This window comes from Aspergillus tanneri, assembly GCF_003426965.1.
Source record: "Aspergillus tanneri strain NIH1004 chromosome Unknown AapTan_4_pilon_pilon_pilon, whole genome shotgun sequence".
Lineage (NCBI taxonomy): Eukaryota > Fungi > Ascomycota > Eurotiomycetes > Eurotiales > Aspergillaceae > Aspergillus > Aspergillus tanneri.
Genome location: NW_022984631.1, coordinates 275,264 through 296,921, shown reverse-complemented (window position 1 = coordinate 296,921; position 21,658 = coordinate 275,264). Strand labels below are relative to the sequence as shown.

General features: G+C 47.7%; 6 protein-coding genes across 6 annotated transcripts; 3 read left to right on the top strand and 3 right to left on the bottom strand.

The window, feature by feature from the left end:
* Positions 1–1,204: 1,204 nt before the first annotated feature.
* ATNIH1004_005376 (NADPH cytochrome P450 oxidoreductase family protein) lies at positions 1,205–3,289 on the bottom strand (the record flags this gene model as incomplete). The annotated part of the gene is made up of 2 exons (XM_033570030.1): positions 1,205–2,995; positions 3,056–3,289. The coding sequence occupies 2 exons, from the start codon at positions 3,287–3,289 to the stop codon at positions 1,205–1,207; spliced, it is 2,025 nt and encodes a 674-aa protein (XP_033426062.1).
* Positions 3,290–3,768: 479 nt separating this feature from the next.
* ATNIH1004_005375 (cytochrome P450) lies at positions 3,769–5,478 on the top strand (the record flags this gene model as incomplete). The annotated part of the gene is made up of 3 exons (XM_033570029.1): positions 3,769–4,056; positions 4,148–4,832; positions 4,889–5,478. 3 exons carry the CDS (start codon positions 3,769–3,771, stop codon positions 5,476–5,478), a joined length of 1,563 nt encoding a protein of 520 aa, XP_033426061.1.
* Positions 5,479–6,627: 1,149 nt separating this feature from the next.
* On the bottom strand, positions 6,628–7,104 carry QUTE2 (type II 3-dehydroquinate dehydratase; the record flags this gene model as incomplete). Its single annotated transcript, XM_033570028.1, has 1 exon — positions 6,628–7,104. The coding sequence occupies one exon, from the start codon at positions 7,102–7,104 to the stop codon at positions 6,628–6,630; it is 477 nt and encodes a 158-aa protein (XP_033426060.1).
* Positions 7,105–8,608: 1,504 nt separating this feature from the next.
* Positions 8,609–10,879, bottom strand: ATNIH1004_005373 (uncharacterized protein; the record flags this gene model as incomplete). Its single annotated transcript, XM_033570027.1, has 3 exons — positions 8,609–8,726; positions 8,799–9,564; positions 10,501–10,879. The coding sequence occupies 3 exons, from the start codon at positions 10,877–10,879 to the stop codon at positions 8,609–8,611; spliced, it is 1,263 nt and encodes a 420-aa protein (XP_033426059.1).
* Positions 10,880–11,537: 658 nt separating this feature from the next.
* On the top strand, positions 11,538–14,574 carry ATNIH1004_005372 (uncharacterized protein; the record flags this gene model as incomplete). The annotated part of the gene is made up of 4 exons (XM_033570026.1): positions 11,538–11,582; positions 11,638–11,715; positions 11,776–14,229; positions 14,311–14,574. 4 exons carry the CDS (start codon positions 11,538–11,540, stop codon positions 14,572–14,574), a joined length of 2,841 nt encoding a protein of 946 aa, XP_033426058.1.
* Positions 14,575–17,495: 2,921 nt separating this feature from the next.
* Positions 17,496–18,052, top strand: ATNIH1004_005371 (uncharacterized protein; the record flags this gene model as incomplete). Its single annotated transcript, XM_033570025.1, has 2 exons — positions 17,496–17,498; positions 17,816–18,052. The coding sequence occupies 2 exons, from the start codon at positions 17,496–17,498 to the stop codon at positions 18,050–18,052; spliced, it is 240 nt and encodes a 79-aa protein (XP_033426057.1).
* Positions 18,053–21,658: the final 3,606 nt, after the last annotated feature.

Sequence of the window (21,658 nt, the reverse complement as noted above, 5' to 3'; positions counted from 1 at the left end):
AATATCCTCGGCCTCCACTCGCTTACGCTCGATTAGCTTTTGCTTAACAAGCGTTAAATCAGGAGGGAGGCGTTGTATAAAGCGATAGCCCATGTTTTATCAACTGGTGGTGGCGGGAGTTGATTTGGCTTCGTGTTTCGGGCGATTATCGCATTCGCACATTGAGTAATTGTGCTTGCAGTGGGAGAAAGATTAACTGAATCAATCTGCCGAATCCACTGAACTAAGGCATCCTCTTGTGATTGATTTAATCGCTTAGTAGTGATCGTACGAGCTGATCGAGAGTCACGGCTGTTAAAACGTGCCCGAAGCCGCGTGACTGGCACTTGAAACTCACGCGCAGTAGCTGCGATGTTGGGCTTTTTTGAGCGCCTGAGTGTTTCGCAGGCCTTAGTAATACGCTTTTCCACTTCGATATATTGCTCAGGCATGTTGGTAGTGATGAAAATAGCTGAATAACTTCAAAAGTTGCCTTGGGCTGCGAAGTTGCGTTGGGGTGCGGCCTACCCACAACGCTGAAAAGCGGTGTGGGTAGGTGTGCTACGGCTATAGGGAACGATATATCATTGATATCCTAGACCACGATAACTACCATACTTCCTTGGATGGTTGACTCTCGCACCTAGAATACATGAAGAGGGTTTAAGTATTCGGGGGTGTGATCCCCGCACGTTAGGATAAGATGCAGATCACTACTTTATCAGTTCAAGAGGAAATACGAAAGCGTGCCCAAGTCCAGAATTCTCGAGCTACGCCGATAAAGATACTCTTCTTTGAACACTCTTCAACTCAATTGTTATTGTCAATTCTCGTCGGTGCCATGGGCCATGGCAATCTGTGAAGACAAAGCCGCCTCCTTATCAAGGCATCTTGAAAATGCATCCGGATCTGAAACTTTGGTTTTGACCCCCTAGTGACTCACAGCACCATCAGCTCTGGTTCAAATCATATAACGCTTGATAACTCCGCTGGCATGTTGGCCGCAGGCTACTATGGAATGACATCGCTATTCGGTTCTCTCGGTGACGCCCTATTTGGATTGACTGTGTAAGGAAGGCTTTTGGGGGGTGGAAGCTAAGAGACTTGAAAAGTTTATACACGGTTAAATTCCTTTTCTCAAAAAGGCGCCAGTGTCAGAAAAATCACAGAAAAAATGATTAAATAAAATATTTGATGTATGAGACTACCAACCATGTTCCCTCACCTAACCCCATACATCCAACTGCCACTTCTTCATTCTGAGTTGTGTTGCCTCAAACTGCTGGGCCTGTTGTTCTGTTAATCCTTCATGGCTTCGAATCATTGCCAGAAGCTCCTCCCGGACTTTTCGAGCCATCGCAGTGGATCCGCAAATGTACACATTCGCCTTGGCGTTGTAAAGCAACTCTGTGGTTGGCGCATTCAGAGCCCTAATCTGATTTTGTACGTACCCGCCTCCAGTCCTGGAGTAAGCCACGATGACTTGCAGTTGGCCACCAAAGACTGCCTGGATATCTTCAATATCGCTCTTGTACAAGTGCATGTCCTCATTCTGGCACCCGTAAAAGAGCATCATTCTTCCCACTTCCCCCCTAAGCTGAAAACTTCGCAGGCGATGGCGGAGAAAACCTAGGAAGGGTGCAATGCCTGAACCATTGGCAACCATGATCATTGGTTGCAAAGGTGACACTGGTGGCTTGAACTTGGACTTTTGCACGCTGCACCATAGACCGACTTGCGCGGTGGCAATTGCTTCGCTCGGCTGCTGCATCCCCAGGAAGTAGTTGGATGCTAATCCTCGCAGTATCTCACCACTGCTCAAGTCGATGTGCTTCACCGCGACTGTGAAAGAAATCTTCCGTGGGTTGACAGCTGGCGTAGACGCAATTGAATAGTATCGCGGCTTGAGAGGTCGGAGATTCTCCAGCACGAACGAAAGCGGAACATTCCATGGTACATCGGAGCTTGTAGACTGTAGTACAGAAGCCAAAGTCATTCGGCGCGTTGTACACATACGCCTGTAATCACGCGCCATCTCATCCAAGGCATGTTTGGCAGCCGTGTTATCTGAAAATTGCTTCAAGCCCATAATGAGATCTCGTGACACGAGGCCAACAATATCCAGGTGATGTTTAAAAAGCGCGTGTAAGGTCACTGGCTGTGGCCATAGTATTTGAGTATCGGTATCTTCACTGCGAATTGTGACCGGCCGATGTATCTCAGCTTCGCTAAGTCCCAGTATTTCGCTAAGATGGCGGATTTCGGGAGCAGGATTCTCTGGCCAGACTGCAAGATGATCTCCCACGCTGTACTTGAGCTTCGGTTCATTGGTGATATCAACATCAACATGAAGGGTGGTGCGTGCTGCTTTTGGTGTAATGTTGTAGAGAGATGCAACCGCAGCGGAATAGATCATAGAGCTGCCTGACTTGGACTGGATCTGTACATCGATTGGCCGGTACATGACTACCTTTTCACCCTGAACATCACTACTAGACTCGATCTTGAAGACAGGTTCATATGCCTTTGGACGCTCAACGATCCCAAGCTCCTGAACAAACTTCCCGAAAAGGTTTATTTTCCAAGATATAAACCCTTCTTGAGTCAATCCTTGTGCATCGTCCGCTAGAAACAAGTCAAGCACCGGCACAGCTCCGGCGTTCTGAAGTGCATTATGTGCTTTGATGGCAAATCGATTGTAATGTTTGTAATTGCTGTTCCCCAGGCCCAGTATAGCAAAACGCAAATTCACCAGGCAGCTCTTTCCGGCAAGACCTTGCAGCCACTCGTCATATTTGATCGCATTGTCTGGAGGGTCGCCTTCGCCGTAGGTCGACAAAATAAACAGAGCAGCCTTTGTTGCAGGAATCTCAGCTAAAGAGTTGCAGTCGTAATCAGAAAGGTCTGCGACCAGGACAGGCTTGGAGAATCGCTGAGATATGTTCCGGCCCAGAAGCTTTGCAAGTTCGTACGATGTTCCCGATTGTGTGCCATAGAAGATAACTATATCCTTCCCCTACCGGAGAATAAAATTAGCTTTGCCAACCATGGGAAGAAAAATACTGGTATTACAAACCTGAACATTCAAGGCCGTTGCAATATTAGTCTCTGCTTCGTTTTGCGCTTGCTTTTCGCCTTGAGGATATTCATACCAAATGTGCGCAAAAGGGTCTTTGTTGAAAAGGGATGAATCGTGCAGGACAATCACTAACACAAGAGTGAACAGCCCAACGGCCAAAACCAAATCCCATTCGGCCCAATCCCAAGTTTGAGGGCCATCGAGATGTGTCAGCATGGATACGTGCTTCATGATTGAATCTTGACTAAACGGCGATTAGATTGTAGATGTTGGAAAAAACGACATACCCCACTGGGGTATTAAGTACAAGCACACACTTGGATCACCATCAAATGTTGTAATGCTTCCCATCCCTTCACAGTGTTGAGGATAATGTACGGGCCAACCTTTAGCCTGGGGTAAGGAGATACTTCCTGATCTCGGCAAGATCTCCGTGAGACGGGGACTTTTACTCGATTCGGAGAAAGTTCCGTTGTGCCCACCTCCATTGCCCCATTTGGATCGACTATGTGATGTATTTGTCCTGCGCCGGGATTTTTCACTTTATTTAGGGCAACAATCCCGCCATGAGTGAGATTTTACTGTCAGCCCCTGTCAACCTGACCTCATTTCCCCGCACCGCATGGTTGATTCAGAAGAATGTTTAATATAAATGGAATTATCTCGTGTTCAAGGTTCAATACGATTCAGGTTAAGAGATATTTGAACATATGAACTTACGAACCATCAGTATGTACGGATTCCTCATGCTTGGTGTGGCGGCGCTGCTGCTGTTTGCCCGACTGGTTCTCTATCCTGTGGCTCTCTACTTCATGGACCCCAAAGGCTTCCGGAGGTATCCCAATATGAGTTTCCTCTCTGGAGTAAGCGACATTCCCTTCATGATCGAAGCTGCACGGGGTTTCCGGTCCAAGCATTTAGCGGAGCTCCATAAGAAGTACCCAGTAATTCGAATTGGCCCTAACTCTTTATCCTATGGAGATGTCCGTGCAATTAAGGTATGTAGACAAATGGAAAGGAATTTCCCCTCCCCCACAAGATCTCCATAGCTTCCATGGAACCCTGACAATGAGACTGATACTTGTGTAGGATATCTATGGTCACACTACCAAGTGCATCAAAGACGATTTTTACTCACTGCTTGCGGGGAGTCACTTTCATCTTGCGGATGTCGTTGACAAAGGCGAACACCAACGGAAGCGGAAGGTTCTTTCAAGTGCTTATGCCATCAAAAACCTGGAGGGATGGGAGTACAAAGTTGCAGACAAAATCTTCAGGCTCGTTAAGCAGTTTGATCAGCGATGCCCAGCAGCAGGTCAAACTCCGGGAGAAGCGAACACGGTCGACTGGCGGGCTTGGACTAATTTTTTCACAATGGATGCTATTGTTGACATTGGATTAAGCGCTGCTTTAGGATTCCTTGATCAAGGAAATGATATTACGATTGCCGAGTCGCTTGACGGCACTACGCGGGATGTGAGCTACCGCGACTGTCTGCACAGTCAAATGACGGCTCATTCTCAACTTGTTTGGTCCTATAAATGGTACAAATTGTTTTGCAAGTGGAGTCGGCGTATTCGGACACGCCATGGCAGGCTTTTGTGCAAGGGTGACGGGTTTAACGGCATTGTTGTCCACCAAACCCGCCAGCGACTCAAGAGGTATCAAAGTGGGGAGAAATTGGAAGACTTTTTCCAGGCCCTGATGGAATCGAAAGACGGAATAGCCAATCACCTTCCATTTGGAGAAATTGTGGCTGAGATCTCTATTATGTGTGAGTACATCTCTTTTTCAGACTGAAAAGGCACAAAGCTTATAAAATATTGACAGTGAACGCTGGGTCCGTCTCCACTGCGATCGCAATCAACAACGCTATGTACATGTTGATCAGGAACCCTGATAAGCTCAGCAAACTCCGAGACGAGATTGACGTAGTAGCAGATGAGAGTGAGATCGCTATTTCTTATGACAAAATCAAGGATCTCCCTTACCTCCGTGCTTGCTTGGATGAAAGCATGCGGATTCTTCCCCCGACCACTTTTGGACTTCCTCGCAAGACCCCCCCGGAAGGCTGCGAGGTTTTTGGCCAGTGGATTCCAGGAAATACGACCGTTTCTATGTCATCCTATGTCGCTCACCGAGACAAATCCGTTTTCCCCGACCCGGAAGTTTTCCGGCCCGAACGGTGGCTGGGAGATGAAGGCAAGAAGCTTCAGCCATACTTCATAACCTTTAGTGCTGGCGCTCGCGGTTGCATTGGTCGCAACATTAGCTACCTGGAACAAACCATCATTATCGCTTCCGTTATTTATCGGTACGAGCTGGAGTTAGAGTCTCCGGCATTTGACCAGCATCGCTATGAGCATTTCAACTTGGTTCCCGGACCGCTACCCCTGAGAATTCGGCGACGTCAACTATAGTGTTATTAGATTTGGTGAAGGTTTTAACGGGTATTTTAACTTGATGGCTTCATCTTCTTAAGGAGATCACAGCAATATCTAGGGCTGGACACGAATAAGGTCAATACGAATAAATTGAACATTTCTGCTTAATAATATTCGTACGAACAAAATTTCTCATTATTCGTAAATTATTCGTATTATTCATGTTCGCGAGGCCCGATTCTCTTCAAGTCAAGGGTGGAATGTTGTGAACGAATCGTCCCGGATCAAGTGCTTCCTCGGATCTCGTTAACCCCAGACTTGACCTTTCGGCCATTATTGGCGAACGCAGTCCCGGGACTCCTGGACGCAAGATCAGTTGAAAGCGCAATCTCTTGACATTTCCGGATTGTCGATTCTTGTATCGAGCCATGGATCAATGCTTGGCGGCGAACGAGGTTGCCTAGTAACAATGGAGACCGGGGAAGGAAGAAAGGAGCCACAGAAACAATTTCGCTCGTCCATTTCTGTGCGACTAAAAAGATGTATCTCCAACTGGGTCACGAGCTCAGTGGATAGAATAGCTGCCAGGTGGCCAAAGACGTCGCTGGCAGAGGTCAGCGGTGACAGGATGTCCGGGCCGGTCTAGTAAAAGAGGCTTGGGTCAACCCAGTGAAGTGCAAAGAGGCAGGTGATGGCGGGGTAGTCGCCGGTAACCTTTAGAAATCGGAAGGGCCGGTATCCGTTCTGATGGCGCTGTCTCCTGGCTGTGCACATTGCTCCCATAAACAGGGACGTTCGACCGACCAGATATTCGGATCTAGACGGAGATTAAAGTTGTATATAACTAAGGGTTGGGAGAGGGGGCGCGGGAATAGCAGCCTTTTGTTCCTCAAGGCAATGACAAGGCACAAATTGATAACGGCAACCGTTGAGCCTTCGAGAGCAAGTGGCCCGCAAAGCCGGTTATGGAAGCTACGGGATTGTGAAGGCGAATGGCTTTTTCAGAGCTACGGATAGACATAGGATTTCGTAATTGTATTGCTAATGACACAATTTTCATCCATGGGCTAGCATCGGTTGCATCTCCTCAACGAAGTTTCACCACACGGATATGGATATGATGCTGTGAAAGATCTCCCATCTCGTACCTTCATTGTCACCCACTCTTCTCCTATGCCCACCCTACTACTGTGTACCATTTTCCGCTTCCCGCGGTTTCTTCTCCGTGAAGCCTTTCGCTAGGAACTCGATTGCTGCGGAATATCCAAAAACCCCCATGCCAATGATCACAGCGACAGCCTTTTCGCTTAGATAGCTATGATGTCGCCATGCCTCTCTTGCATGAGTGTTTGTAACGTGTATCTCCACGAATGGGATACTCACACCAGACAATGCGTCGCGTAGGGATATACTCGTGTGCGTCAGCCCCCCGGGATTGATTATAATCGCCTCGACACCGTCTTCTCGGGCATTATGAATTCGATCAATTATTTCTCCTTCATGGTTTGATTGATAAGTCGAAAGTTGGATGCTGAGGGTGCGACATTGCGTTTGTGCACGGGTTTCGATGTCGGCAAGTGAGGTGCACCCGTAGATGTGCGGTTCCCGGATCCCGAGGAGATTCAAATTTGGGCCGTTGATAAGGAGTATGTTTCTCGCCATATTGTCAATTCCACTTCTTCCTGGTTGACGCTGGAGAAAAACGCTTAGGGGAAGCGGATGGGGAGTGTCAAGCTCTATCGGCGGTCTACTAAAAAGAAATAGTAATGTTGTGTATGGCTGTGCAATCCTACTTCTGAATTTTCTACCGTTTATGGCTCCAAACTATATTACATGGTTGGCGAGGTTAAAGGAAGAAGACATATCCGCTTGCTTTGTGTAAGAGTGTTTACCATCAGATCTCCCAGCCTATTAGAAGCGCAGCCGATGACTACTTGGTGTACATATCGGAAATATAATTTTGCTTAATTATCGGAAAAATTATTTCTCGGTCATTACTTACCCGATGAATGGTCCATCACTGCATGGCGAGTGATGTGGATCAAATTCCAGATCAGCTTCACATTTAACAAACTAGGGCAGCTGTTGCTTCCGCTACAATCCGCTGTTGATTGTTATGTCGGACGGCAACGAAGTAGAATGTCTCCTAAACCTCAAGCCCATTACAGACTTTCTTGATTGAATTCTATCTGCAGTGCATCAAGGTTGAAAGTCTCTTGAAGGCAGTCCACATTTACACTGGAGCGAAAGGGATAAGAACCACTGTCCCGTGGGTCTATCAAAACTGTGCTTCCTCTCTCTGGGTCAGCTTACAAGACTTACTAGCTTACACCTTCCGGCGGATCACTTGATGGAATGTTTTGTGGACTTGTATCAGTTAACGGTATCTTTACTTCCTTCGCAGCTGAACCCCTCGATCAAGTCTAGTAACAAAATGGAATGAGTCGTGCGCTGTTTTACCTGTTGGATAAAGCTGTCTCTGTTGATTGAACAAGCAGACTTGACGTAATTGATAGATATCATAAAATCATAGATATCAAAAGTTTGAAAGGCTGGGACACCTTCGCCAACTAAGATAAACAACACGAGCCCGTTTGGAAGGTTAGAAGAAGAACAATGAATTGATCGCGAACCACTACCTGTGTGCTGCATTATAAAATACAGCTAACTATGACTCTCATAACGTGACATTACCCCGTCCGTATATCCGACTTCGCGATTTGAGCTTAGCAAAGTCCAAGATCTTGGTAAATCTGCATTGTTTGGCATTCTGTTCGACGCATGCTTCCAATGCTGATCTCTATAGTACTAGCTAGATCATAAAACGAGTCTGTGCCTTTCAGCCTTATCCAGCATGGCCTCCAATCCCTTCTTGCACACTCAAATCAAAGGTCATCTTCATGTAGAAGACTGCAAAGCAGAGGTAGTAAGTAAATACGACTGAGATGGCTGCCCTAAGGGGCAGGACTATCGGCACGCAGATTATGTTTCGAATAAAGTGATGGATGATCATTGAGAAAATAGGAAACCGGTTGGCAACATCTACAAGACTGCACAGAAAATATTGGCGGTCTATATAACTGCGGACTCTTTTCTAATAGGAGGGTTAAAATTGTGTTCGAACGAAGGCAAGTAGAGACATATTCCAGTTTATATGTTGGGAATCCTAGCCCGAGCCGGGGTTCAAAATTAAGTCCGGCAGATTAAAAAGGCGTCTCACTTCGGCAGGTGTAGCGCTGGGAGCAAACCCCAGGTTACGTGAGAATTGTGGCTGTTTGTCAATCCTAAGTGAATCGTCAAGCGACATTTTGTCAGCCCTGGTGGCGAAGCCAATGCACTATAGGGAGTGGCCTTACAATTCAGACCCGCCCAGCCCATCTATCTCACTGAAAAACCAATCCATGTCTCCCATGAGCTCTTCGTCGAGCTCTTCTGGCCCAGTTGAGTTGGCCGGCGACCTGAGAAGCCCTGTCGATGTGTCTATGCCCGGGATGAAGGAGGACATGCCGCTACGAGCTGGTTTGGGTGGCATTGCGTTGGCCAGCGATGGGTGTACAAAAGACTCGTGCCCTACTAAACCGGTCTGGCTAGACTCTGATGCCATGTTTCCACTACAATGCACCGCAGGAGGCTGAGTCGTCCCCACAGTCGGAAATGCCTCATGGGAGAGCAGGAAAGGGGAGCCTTGGTGATTCAGGGCATTGGTGGTTCCCGGCATCCGGTCTCTCAAAGCTTCTTCGGAGTAGGGCGCTACAGCAGGAGCTTTTGTCATCGACCTCCTATTGTCAGTAAAAACACTCTGAAGTTGAGACACCATTGTTTTCAGGCCCTCGAGAACTGTGGAATCTGCCTCGTAGTTCTTGTTTCGTGAGGTTCCAAGTAGTGCACAATGGCGAGCAGCAGACGTGGCTGAAATCTCTAGCACAGGGGCGATGGTGGCCACACTGTAGGCTTTTGAATAGCATTGAAGCAGGCGTAGAATGTGAGTTGGCAATGTGCCATGTGTTTCAGCAGAATTTGTCTGAGACAGCAACATCGTACAAGACCCTCCAATATTGGCTCGTAACTGGAGTATGGCAAGGGCGGTGGCGAACAAAGTGTGCAAGATCAAAACTTGCGGTACTGGGCAAATGCCCCCCTGGAAGAGTATGTTACCAAATTTTGGAATTTGGCACTGGGGCGGCAGGCTTTCTCTCCAATTTTGTAAGTCTCTAAGCATTCTGCAATACTGAGCCGAGGGCATGGGTCTACTTGAAACATTACCCGTATACTCATTGAGTATAGAGGCCAATTCGAGGAGCTGATTGAATGTGCTCTCAGTATGCGCCGGCTGATTTTGCCACCCTTCTCGATGATGCAGGCTTGGAAAGCCAGGACCAGTGGACCATGGACCCCATTCTTCTATGCCGTCCTCCATTAACCTGCCAAGCTCTCTAATGGCATCAGTCTTCAGATGGGATGGCTTTCCAAGTCTGGCCGAAATAAATGTGTCGAGAATAAAGCAACTAAGAAATACATGAGTCTGCCGTGGGTGTGGATGATGAGCCGTGCCTTGTTCTTCCGATGTCTCCAGTGAATCTTTCATTCCAATAACTAAAACAATGCGCACTGCTTGACCAATCAGAAACCAAGCAGCAGACCACGAACCAGCTCCACATTTAATAAGACTAAGTAGCAGCAATGCTTGTACATGACCGAGCTCATACTTTTGTCCTTCTTTCGGGACCAGATTTCTGGCAGCATTGTAGAGCCTTGTACAAGACCATTCAACTTCGTCCGAAGACTTGTTCCGTGTGCTTTCTTTGTCTTGCGCAGAGGCTTGATGGGACGCAAGGGCCAGAATTGCCCACAAAGCAGAATGTGTTCCCGAGCCTGCCGAATCTCCAGTTACATACAGAGATCGACGCGAATAAGAATGGGCAAGCTTATATATGTCACCCTTGTCGATAATGGGCAGCCAACAATGAGTGTAGGCAAAGTAGACGTCGAAAAGTCGCCATGCGTTTGGCGGAAGTGACAGAAAGCTTGCTTTTGATATGATGTCTGTTCCTGACTGACATCTAGGAAAGTTTGCTCTGCCCCCGACAACATTCGCAGTTCCCAACTTGGCTCGTGATTCACTGCAGGGTGTGTTGGGTATCGGACTTTGTGACGGCTCGTCCACCAACGAGCCACCCTCTGTGCTGATATTCTGCTCAACGCTATTACTAGGAAAATGGCTTGGCAGCAGCTCTTCGTCATCGAGTCCGTGCTCTTGTATTCGCCAAGGAGCAGCAACATTCGAATAGCCCTCTGGTGCTTGGTCGCTGGGAGTACTTTCGTCCTGCTGCAGTACAGTTCGCCTATCACTCGAGTCTCGTTCGTTCAGGAGCTCCACGATCGGCAAAAGACGCTCCACCTCTTTGAAGAGCGTGCTAGACTTCCACCGCTCTAACATGGATGACCGCCAGCTCCCGCTTCGTTTTGCGATTCTCTCTGTCAATAAAGCAGTCGCTGCTTCTTCGCTCCCTTCGACTGTGCTCAGAACACAACCCCACAACATTTCCAGCAAGCGCACGTAGCCAGGAGGCAATCCACGTCTTCGTATACTGTTCTGGTAGGAGCACACCTCATTGGCCAAGTCGCAATTCGAGCAGGTAGGAAGGTGGCCATCACATTTCTCTTTCCTGCTGCGACATCGGAAGCATGCTCTAGTTACCCGTGAAAACCTCTTTTGTCGAATGTTCTTTACTCTGCTATGGTGGCTGTCATTCTTCTTGCTGTTTCCGCCGGTGATGCTGGTGGTATCTTCGCTCCTTTGACGTGGCATTGCACGGTATGATGGTACAGTCTTGTATTAGGAGAGCGATTCTGCCTGATGAGATGTGCTAGTCCGCCTTATAGCTGTGCGCCTCCTTTGAAGCTGTGAATATCCGACAGGTGATCAAACAGCCGTTGTTCCAGATCGAGGGGTATGTTGCAAGTGCGGGGATATTCCACCCTAGCGCCGATAGTTGAATCAGCTGGATAGCCCTGGACAGATCAAGGGGCAGCCCCACATCCTCCATCCATGGCTAAGAGTATCACGGCAAAGACTATATGCGTGGTACATCCGCATGAAAGGCTGGCCAATCCGACCGACCTGTGGAGCAGGGAGTGAGGTAAGAGGAGATTTAACCACCGTATCGCGGCTGAACACCAAATTTATGTGCCCAGACCGGAGGTACTCAACACCGTTCCACAGACGACAATCAGCACTTCGACCACACCAGGTCTCCTTTACAACTCCCTAACGTCCACTCTCTAGCGAATCAGGTCTGAACGATTGTGAGGATGAAACGGACCTTTGGTCAGGTTGAGCCGACTCTCAAACTCCCAAGAATTGATCTGACTGCTGTCTCAGGCCCATATTTGAACCCAGCCGGTGTGCGGACACAGCCGTGCATGCCAGCTAAGAGGACATCTGGAACGACCACGGCGGAGTGTGGGAAACGTCAGAATACATCCCAGACTCAAATACTATTGAGCTCGGAACCTACCTCGAGGCATTCAGTATACTCGCCAATATCACCCTCGATACTTTTGGCAGAACGACCAAGTCGGCAATTTGCCGTCGATGCCTCCATCGTCTTGATTGGTTTCCGAGGATCTGGAAAGTCTACATTGGCTTTGATGGCTGCTAGTAACCTCGGGCTACGTCTCCTAGATACGGATGAATATTGGGAATCTGTGGTCGGGAAATCAAGGTCTGACTACGGAAAGATTCATACTAAGACGGAATGTCGACTCCGCGAGGTTCAAGTGCTAGAGAAAATGCTGAAAGAGAACGCGACTGGGTATGTGATTGCATGCGATTCGAGCTGTGCCGAACGATCAGTGCAGTTACTGTTCAAAGAGTATGCCAAAACCCACCCAATAATATACGTACACAGAGAACCGGAAGCCATCCAAGAATATCTGCAAAGCAAGGATAGAGAACAGATCGGGCGGTTGTTGAGTATCAGCAAACCTTGGTATCTCGCCTGCTCAAATTTTGAGTTCTTTAATGTCACAGAACCTATTATGTCAGAGGATGCCAACTTTGGTGTAACGTCGAAGGCATATGTGCCATACAGAGGAACTTCGTCTTTTTCATTCTTGGCACTTAAGAGTACGGAACAGAACTTCCTGCGTTTTATACGTGGCATACACGACACCAACGAGAACATAATTTGCAGAGCCGGAATCCACACGCTGGCAGCCACTCCTCTAGAGTCTCGACCATACACGTATGTCCTTACGATTCCGAATACAGTCAACCCAGACGCATTCATCAGTGATCATCTCTTAAGGACCAGTCTAGACGCATACGAATTGAAATTTGTCCTCAAAGATCCCTGTCCGAGCGAGGAATCAGGCATACTTAGCAATTCGATAAGAGACTCTATCAGCAAGACGTTTGCATCTATGAGACGACAAAGTTGTGTGCCCCTTATTTTCCATGCAGAGCTCGACCCCGAGTGCGCACCAAACCCACTGTACCTCGAATTGCTTCATTACGGGCTTAGGTTCTGCCCCGACTATCTGAGTGTGGATTTGCGCTGCAACAAAGAAGTATTTCAATCCATTCGGAATGCTTGCGGCTCGACAAAGATACTAGGACACTATATGGATCCTGAACCGTTTCAGGACAGTTGGAATAGCAAGAGTCGCTTTGCCAAATATCTTGCGGCTTGGGATATGGGTTGCCACATGGTACGACTTGTTCAACATGCAATCTCCATCGATGATAACCTCGGGGTACAACAGTTCCATAGGAAAATTAACGCATTATCTGGGCCTCATCCTCCATTGATTGCGTACAATACCGGTCTCCTCGGACGAACGTCCACTATATTGAATTCCCTTCTTACACCTGTCGTCCAACCGGCATCTTATGACAAGGGCATTGCCGCTTCGACGATGATAACAGCAACAGAGGCGCAGAGAGCGCTCTATGCAATGTTTATCCTCCATCCGATGCTCTTTTGTGTCATTGGTGCAAAAGTGTCGCATAGTCTAGCGCCAGCAATGCATAGCGCGGCATGCCGGGCGTGGGGAATTCCCCACGAATGGACGCCGAAGGAAGGGTCATCACTAGACGCGCTGGATGAACTTGTCAATAGTCCAGTATTTGGCGGGGCTATGATCTCCCTTCCCTACAAGTCAGAGGTTCTATCTTATCTTCATTCCATTAGTCCGGCCGCTGCAGCTATAGGAGCAGTCAATACGATTGTGCCGCTACGATTCGAGTTGGACCCGAATATCCCCTGTCACCTCGATCCAAGATTTCGGAAGCATCAGTCCGGTCATATCAAAGCTCTTTATGGGGATAACACCGACTGGATAGGCTTTCGCAATTGCATCTGTCACAGCCTTTCACCGGCTAACGCAATAAGGCATGGGACAACCGGCCTTGTCATAGGTGCCGGTGGTATGGCACGCGCGGCGGTATATGCAATGTTGCAAGTGGGAATCAAGAACATCGCCATTTATAATCGGACTTTGGAGAAAGCAGAACAAGTTGCTGAACACTTCAATAACGCCGACTTCTGTCGGCCAGATTCAGCCGTCGAGCATACCATGGCTTCGGTTCTGGGGGGGGTACGCGAGGCGGCTATGGGCGTTGTGGTGCTAAAATCGAGGAGTGACCCTTGGCCAGACGTTATGCGCCTTCCCACTGTCATTGTTTCCACACTTCCTGGATATGGGGCAGGAAGGGATGCAGCACCTGATTTTCTTTTGCCCGACCAGTGGCTCAAGAGTTCAACGGGAGGAGCTTTCATTGAGGTATATACAGGTCTTGCCTTTACTGACGGAGAGGTTCCGGATGCTGCAACGTTTAAGGAACTGCATGCTAACGAACTATAGTTTGCATATGAACCTGTCAAGTCGCCGCTTTTCCGCCAAATGCAGGCGAAATCCGAGGCAGGTTGGGTTATCGTTGATGGCCTCGACGTGTTGCCTGAACAAGGCTTTGCTCAGTTCGAGCTCTTCACTGGACGAATAGCACCTAAGCGGCTGATGAGGATGGAGGTACTACGATCTTACAAGCAAGGAGCAACGGACGATGAGCAAGCATATATTGAAGCGCGCTTGCGACATCTCCAGCATGTCGCTGATTGGGACGCTTAATATCCTATAAGTTCCAGACCCTTGGGTTGGTAGTGTTAACGGTCCGAGCTGAGTATATTAACAGTTAGCTAGGTGACTACTGTGAGTATCTAAAAATTAAAGCAGATAAGAGTAACGCAGAGTGTGGAGCACATCAAGGTAGCGGTTCGGGACCCGGGTTGAGCCTGTGCTTTACTCTCGCAAACCATCAACGTGGTGCTGCACAGGGTGAGACGTATATAAAACGGTAGGGAAAAGTTTGTATCATACAGCAAATTTCTTTTTAGGTTCATACAATCTTGGGAAAGGCATTTGAGGACAGATTAAATTTGGACTTCCGGTTTACCTGTCACGGTCGGATTCATGGTGAAGCTTCACATCGACTGCTGCCTGGACTACTGCCACGTCACTCAAAGGCTGGGTTTTGTTCGATCTAGTGGGGGGTCTGAATTGAATGTATTCAGAAAGATGTTCTGTCCAACCCCTCTTGAGAGATATTGGGTATTGTCAGAATAAAGCTAGTCCATACTGGGACATCATGTGAAATAATATAGTGACGTGGCTATATAAGCCGTGCCTCCAGAAGAGTAAGGGGAACAGACGACAACCAATATAGAGAATATTCAAGCTCTTATAGAATTACACCAAAATACTCGAACAGGTATTATATGTTGGAAGCATGGAGTCTGGGATTCAGGGGTACGGAGGCACCCGCGAACTAGTCTAAATAGAACTAGTTAACTAACTTAGTTAACTTACTTATAGTTCTTGGCCAAAAGTCCTCATAATCGCGCTAAGCACCCGGTCGCGTCAACCAACGCGTCAAAAAACCTCATTCTTTTAAACACCAACCATGACCCCAAAAAGGACTCCTTTGAGTCCTTTTAGCAATAATATTAAGCGCAATCGGGAGCTAGATCAAACTGAGAGAGCTTATATACAGGGCCTTTATGAAGGTGGAGTAAAACCTCTTGAAATCTCAAAGCGCTTGAATCGACCCCTCCCAACCATTTATGCCACGCTGAACCGAATATCTTCAAGGCAGGATTTTAACTCCCACCCACGATCTGGTCGGCCGAAAATCTATACAGATAGAGACAAACGCTTGGTGATCCGGTTAATTAAAGAAAATCCTTTTATTACCTATAAGGAGGTACAAGAAAAGCTTGGGTTGTGATTCCGCACCGATCGCTATACCGGATTGTTAAAGAGTCAGGATATAGTAAATGGAGAGCTCAAAAACGCCCCAAATTAGCACCGGAAGTAGCGAGACTACGGTATAATTGGGCTTTAAAATATAAAGATTATACCGACAGCGACTGGGACAAGATTGTATGGTCATATGAGTGCTCGGTTGAGCTTGGATCCGGCCAGCGCCACCAATATGTGTTTCGCCTTAAATTACATGGTGAAAAGTGGAAAAGGAATACATTCAGCCATACAAGAAGGGCAAGGCTATCCGGGTAATGGTCTGGACAGCTATTTGGGGCAAAAATCGCAGTGATCTTGTACGTTTGGAGCGTGATTTTGAAGCTAAAAAGCATGGGTATACTGCAAAGTCATATCTTGCTCTATTGGACGAGATGTTGCCTACTATTTGGGAACCAGGCTATGTTTTTATGCACGACAACGCTCCCATTCATTCTGCCAAAAGATTACCAACTGGTTGCAAGATAATGCAATTCCTTGCATGGAATGGCCACCATATTCGCCCGATCTGAACCCCATTGAACACATGTGGTTTCCACTTAAAGAAGGTGTCTACGACTTAAATCCGGACAATGAAAACTGCAAGGGATCGAATGATAAGAAGGAAGAGATTCTATGGGAAGCTTTAGAGCAATCATGGACCTTGATCAGTCAAGATATTCAAAGCGCAATAATAAAGAGTATGAAAGATCGAGTTGAGGAGTTTTGGAGGCAAAAGGGTGGTATACAAAATACTAAGCGATTTTTCTGCTCTTTTTGCATATTTTTATGAATTTTTACCATTTATTTAGCATATACTACATTCAAATCAATATAATTGTTTTTGTGTTGCAAGATATATAGTTCTTGGACAAAAGTGTACGTAATTTCCCGCAACCATGAAAATATATATAATAGTCAGAACATCACATTCGCACACAAAACAACCAAACATTAATCTTATTGCAAGATATTTAAATATGTCATAGCTAAATTGCACACAAATAAAAAAATATATTTTTTTTACATTAATAGCTGTATACCACCCCTTTGCCTCTAAAACTGCATTAACACGGCTCTCCATAGACCTTATTAACGAATCAAAAAATCCTGCCCTAGACTCTCCCATGCATCCTCCATTGCTTTATAAAATTGCTCTTTTAATTGACTTTTGGTCCCGTCAAATAATTCAAGGTCCGGATACAGCATATAAATACGCTCTTTCAGCTTAGCCCAGGCGTGTTCAATAGGGTTTAAATCAGGTGAGTATGGTGGCCAGTCAACAAGAGAAATACCATGCTCATCAAACCAGTTTTTAATAATATTGGCTGTATGAATAGGAGCATTATCTTGCATAAACTCCATACCAAATTCCCATATGGCAGGCAGATAATCTTCAATAATTTCCAAATAGGAGCGTGAAGAATACTGTTATGCGTGGGGGTCGGTAACGAGCTGAATGGGGCGCTACGGTGCGAAAGGGAGTGTCTATATAGGAGAGAAGATAGAGCCACGTATATTGCAGAACTAATCGCTGGCCTTCAAGAGTTCAGGCCCGCGGGTGCGAATATAAACACTTCGCACCTGACTAAGCATCTTAGCTAAGGATCTAGCTATCGCGCTTCCGAGCGCTCCTAACACTATCTTCCCCTCCCAAGAGGCTTCGCCCTCGAAGCCTTAAAGACTGTAGTATGAATATATGCGTTATGATGGGTAATGTGTTATAGATTCCAATCCCTTGAGTCCTTCCCATAATGGTTTGTGCGGTTGATCGATGTTTGGTACGATGTCTTGGAGCTTGGGTGAGTGTAGGTGTGTTTTCGCAGGTAGTCGCTCCATGGCAACAGTTCTGCTTCATTCACTGCAGTTTTTCGCCCGTTTGAGCTTAGTTCTGTTGTTGACGCTGAGCTTTTTGCTTCCTCTCTCTCTCTTTCTTTTTCTTCTCCTCTTCTCTTCTCAAACCACCAAACTTCTTGCGGTACGTGCGCACTCTTCTGCCTCAGCTAATAAGGGTAACGGCTCCTCCAGCGCTTTCTCGCATGTTTTGAGCTTACTAATATGGGTGTTTTCGCAGATGGCTCGCCGCAAAGCTTCGTCGCCTCCATCGGGAGAATCCGCCCCACGACGCCGTCGCCTTCTCCGTGGAGTTCGTCCTCGTTCATCCTCTGAAGACGATGTCGTTTTCACACCTGCGCCCCGCTCGGTTTCGCCGGAATGGGAGGGATTTCCATCCTCTCCTGCTTCGGCGGAGCCGGACGGAGTCGAATCGCCCTCTCCGGACGTGTCTGGTAAGTCCGGTGCGTTTATGTAAGGTAATATTGCTAATTTGTGCGAAAGTTTCATCGCCCCTTTGTCTCCATCGGCGGCTTCGGTCGTCCAGGTGCAGACTACCCCTGCGCCGGTCCATGTTGATACGAATGGTTTGCCTTTGGCCCAGGGGGTAGTCCCTGGTGCCACCGTTGCCTTGTTCGTTTGGAGCGAGATGCTGCGTCAGCGTGTGTTTTCTTGCCAGGTCGTTTAAACTGTGTTTATTGTACTGGCCAGCGACACCCTTGTGTCGCTCCGGGAGGCCGCTGGTCCTTTGGCTGTTTCTATGGTTACTGAACATCGCACGTTTGTTGGACTTCCCCAGTCTCGTCGCCCTGCTGCGCAGGAGAGGGCGGCTGGGCTGGTAAGGGAGTATAGACGTGCGGTTCGAAAACCTCGAATACCACGCGTGGATAGCAGTACATCTGTGCCTGTCCCTGAACGCACTCCATCGCATTCGCCCATGGCTCCCGTTCCTGCGACTCCCAGTCGCCTGGGTCGTTTTGTTGATGCGGTCCTTTCCCCTTCAAGGGTTGAGTTGTCTCTTTGGGTGGGAGGTCGGTGTTATTGGGCCGTTGCGCCATCTTGTCTTAGTTAAATAGAATGCTATTTTCCTTTAGCCATGTAGCGCGTACGTCGTCGGGTAACAGGTGCTGTATTAGTAAGCCAGATGTCCAGGGCTTCAGTGTCTTCGACGTGCGATCTTGGTTCCCAGGTATCGTCATCAGGTGGATAGCCCTTCCATCGCACCAAATAGCTTATGTTACCCACTCTTGTCGCGTTTTTCCTCCAGAATTTGATCAACTTCCCACCTCTTCGCCATTAATTGGTATTGGCGGGGTCGGCTCCATTGACCCGGTCGTTCATGGTATGGCTCCAACAAAGACACGTGGAAAACGGGATGCAGACGGCGATATTTTGGTGGTAGCTGAAGCTTGTACGATTGGTTTCCCCATGCATCAATAATGGAAAATGGGCCTAGCTGGCGGTGGTCTAATTTCGCATTAGGTCGCACTGTAGAGACATTCTTCGCCCGTAGCATGACTTGATCACCAATCTTGAATTGTCTGTCGATCCGACGCTTATTATATTGCCTTGCCATGGCTTTTTGCGCCTTTTCAAGCGCATCCTTGACCAAGGATCGCTTTTCCTTGAGCTGTGTTGCGCGCTCCAACGCTGCTGGCGCATGGCCAGTGGGATCAGGATCGACATTGATTCTCAGGCTAGGGACGAAGCCCATCAATGCTTCATGTGGGCTTGTCTTTGTGGATGAATGAATCGCAGCATTATATGTAACTTGTGCCATTGGCAGCCAGTCAACCCAATCATCTTGCAAGAAACTCGCATAGGCTCGCAGGTAATACTCTAATGTTTGGTTTTGGCGTTCTGTCTGACCATCTGTCTGCGGATGAAACGCAGTAGACAGTTTCCGCTTCGATCCTAGGCAATAGCACAGTGTCGACCAGTAGCTACTGGTAAACAGCGAGCCCCTGTCCGACACCCATCGCTTTGGATTACCAAACATGGGTACCACCTTTGATAAACCAAATGTGCGAGTTCTGGCGCCGAGATATCCTTATTGCAAGGAATATAAAGTGCGAACTTTGTTAGGGCATCCACAACCACTAATATCGCATCATAACTCTCTGTGCCCCTGGGCTGGCAGATATACTCGGTGAACTGGGCGGTAGTCCAGTAATAAAATCAAGAGTCAGCACTTCCCCAGGCTGCTCTGGCACCGGCAAAGGCTCCAGCTTGCCATAAGGTGCGTGTCTATGCACTTGAATTCTTTGACAAATATCGCAGGTTTTCACATAATCCAGCACATCGCCACGCATACCATGCCAATAGTATTTGCGTTCGACGGCTTCCAAGGTGCGTTTTCCTCTAAAATGTCCTCCCTGAGGATCATCATGATTTGCTTTCATAATTTCATGTGTTACCGCAGGAATTCTGGGTACATAAACGCGACCTTGGTACCTGAGTAGGCCATTTTCGCCAATTCCCCAGGCCGGACTGCCATAGTCCCCAGCTTGCGATCAACTTTTCGCTTAATATCGCGTACCTCGCGATTCTCTTGGTGCAATTTGCACAAATAGTCCACCATGGACTCCTCAATGCTGGAGTAAGCTGATTCGGATCCAATAACCTTGCGGACATAGATCCGTGGCACCCAGGTGTCTAGAATTCTGGTAACGCCGGCAGCACAGTCCTCATCCACGGGTGCGTTCTTATCCACGTGGGCATGCATACTCCCCATGGAGATATGCGCATCAGAGCTCATTTTATTTAATTGTTTGGACCCGCCTTCGGTGTCCAGCGCCATTATTCCCGCCCATGCGGTTTTAACTCATTGGGTGCGTCATCCCAATGACTCTTGCCCATGGCCAATTTCAACTTTGATCGCAATGTGGGAAGCAGTGACGCATCACTTACTTCATCTGCGCTCGGCAGATAATCTGGCCTTCTACTTGGCGCATCTGCAGGGTTCTTTACCCCAGGTCGGTGCTCAATATGAAAATCGAACGCGCTCAGCAACTCGACCCATCTCGCCTGACGTCCATTAAGCCGCTTCAATGTGGGCCGCATGAAACCGCTTAGGTTGGCATGGTCAGACTTCACCACTATTGGCTCCCCGCTCCCTTCGAGGTAATGTCGCCAAACTTTGAATGCTTCAATGATCGCTAACAACTCTTGGTCATGCGTATCATACCTGCGTTCAGAATCGGTCATCTTTCGTGAGAAAAATGCCACAGGATGCCACTCGTTATCATCCTGTAATTGGGAGATTATCGCACTTATAGCGAAACCAGACGCATCTGTCTCTACCCTGGTCCTATTCCTAGGGTCATAATGAGATAGCAATGGTGCGCTCGAAAACGCACTTTTAGTTTATTAAACGCAACTCTTGCGTCCTCAGGCAGCTCAAGGCGCTGGTTCAAGAACCATTGCCTTTTGCTCCTCCCCTTGCTCCCCTCGGGTGAGCTGGGTCAGCGGCAATGCAATGCGGGAATAACCCTCAATAAAACGCCTGTAAAAATTTGCAAATCCCAGGAATATCATGATCTCTCGCACGGTTGTTGGCTCCGGCCAAGCCTGGATGGTAGCCACACGGCTTTCCTCCATCTGAATGCCCGAAGGCGTGATGATAAATCCCAGGTATTCCACACTTTTCACATGAAATGAGCATTTGCTCAGCTTGGCGTATAGCCCGAATTGTCGCAGTCTCTCCAAAACTGCGGTAACATGCTCAACATGTTCCTCCTCACTCTGCGAGTATATAAGAATGTCATCCAGATAAACAACACAGCAATGGTCTAGTAGGTTGCTTAATGCGCGATTAATATAGGACTGGAACGTAGCTGGGGCGTTGGCTAGCCCGAATGGCATGACAGTGTATTCGAAGTGACCATATCTTGTGCGAAATGCAGTTTTCCATTCATCCCCTTTTTAATTCGGATGCGGTGATACGCGTCTCTCAGGTCAAGTTTGGTATATATCTTAGCGCCAGCCAAGCGATCCATAGTCTCGCTAACAAGTGGTAAGGGGTAACGATTTTTGACAGTAATCTCGTTCAAACCGCGGTAATCCACACAGAGTCGCAGTGTTC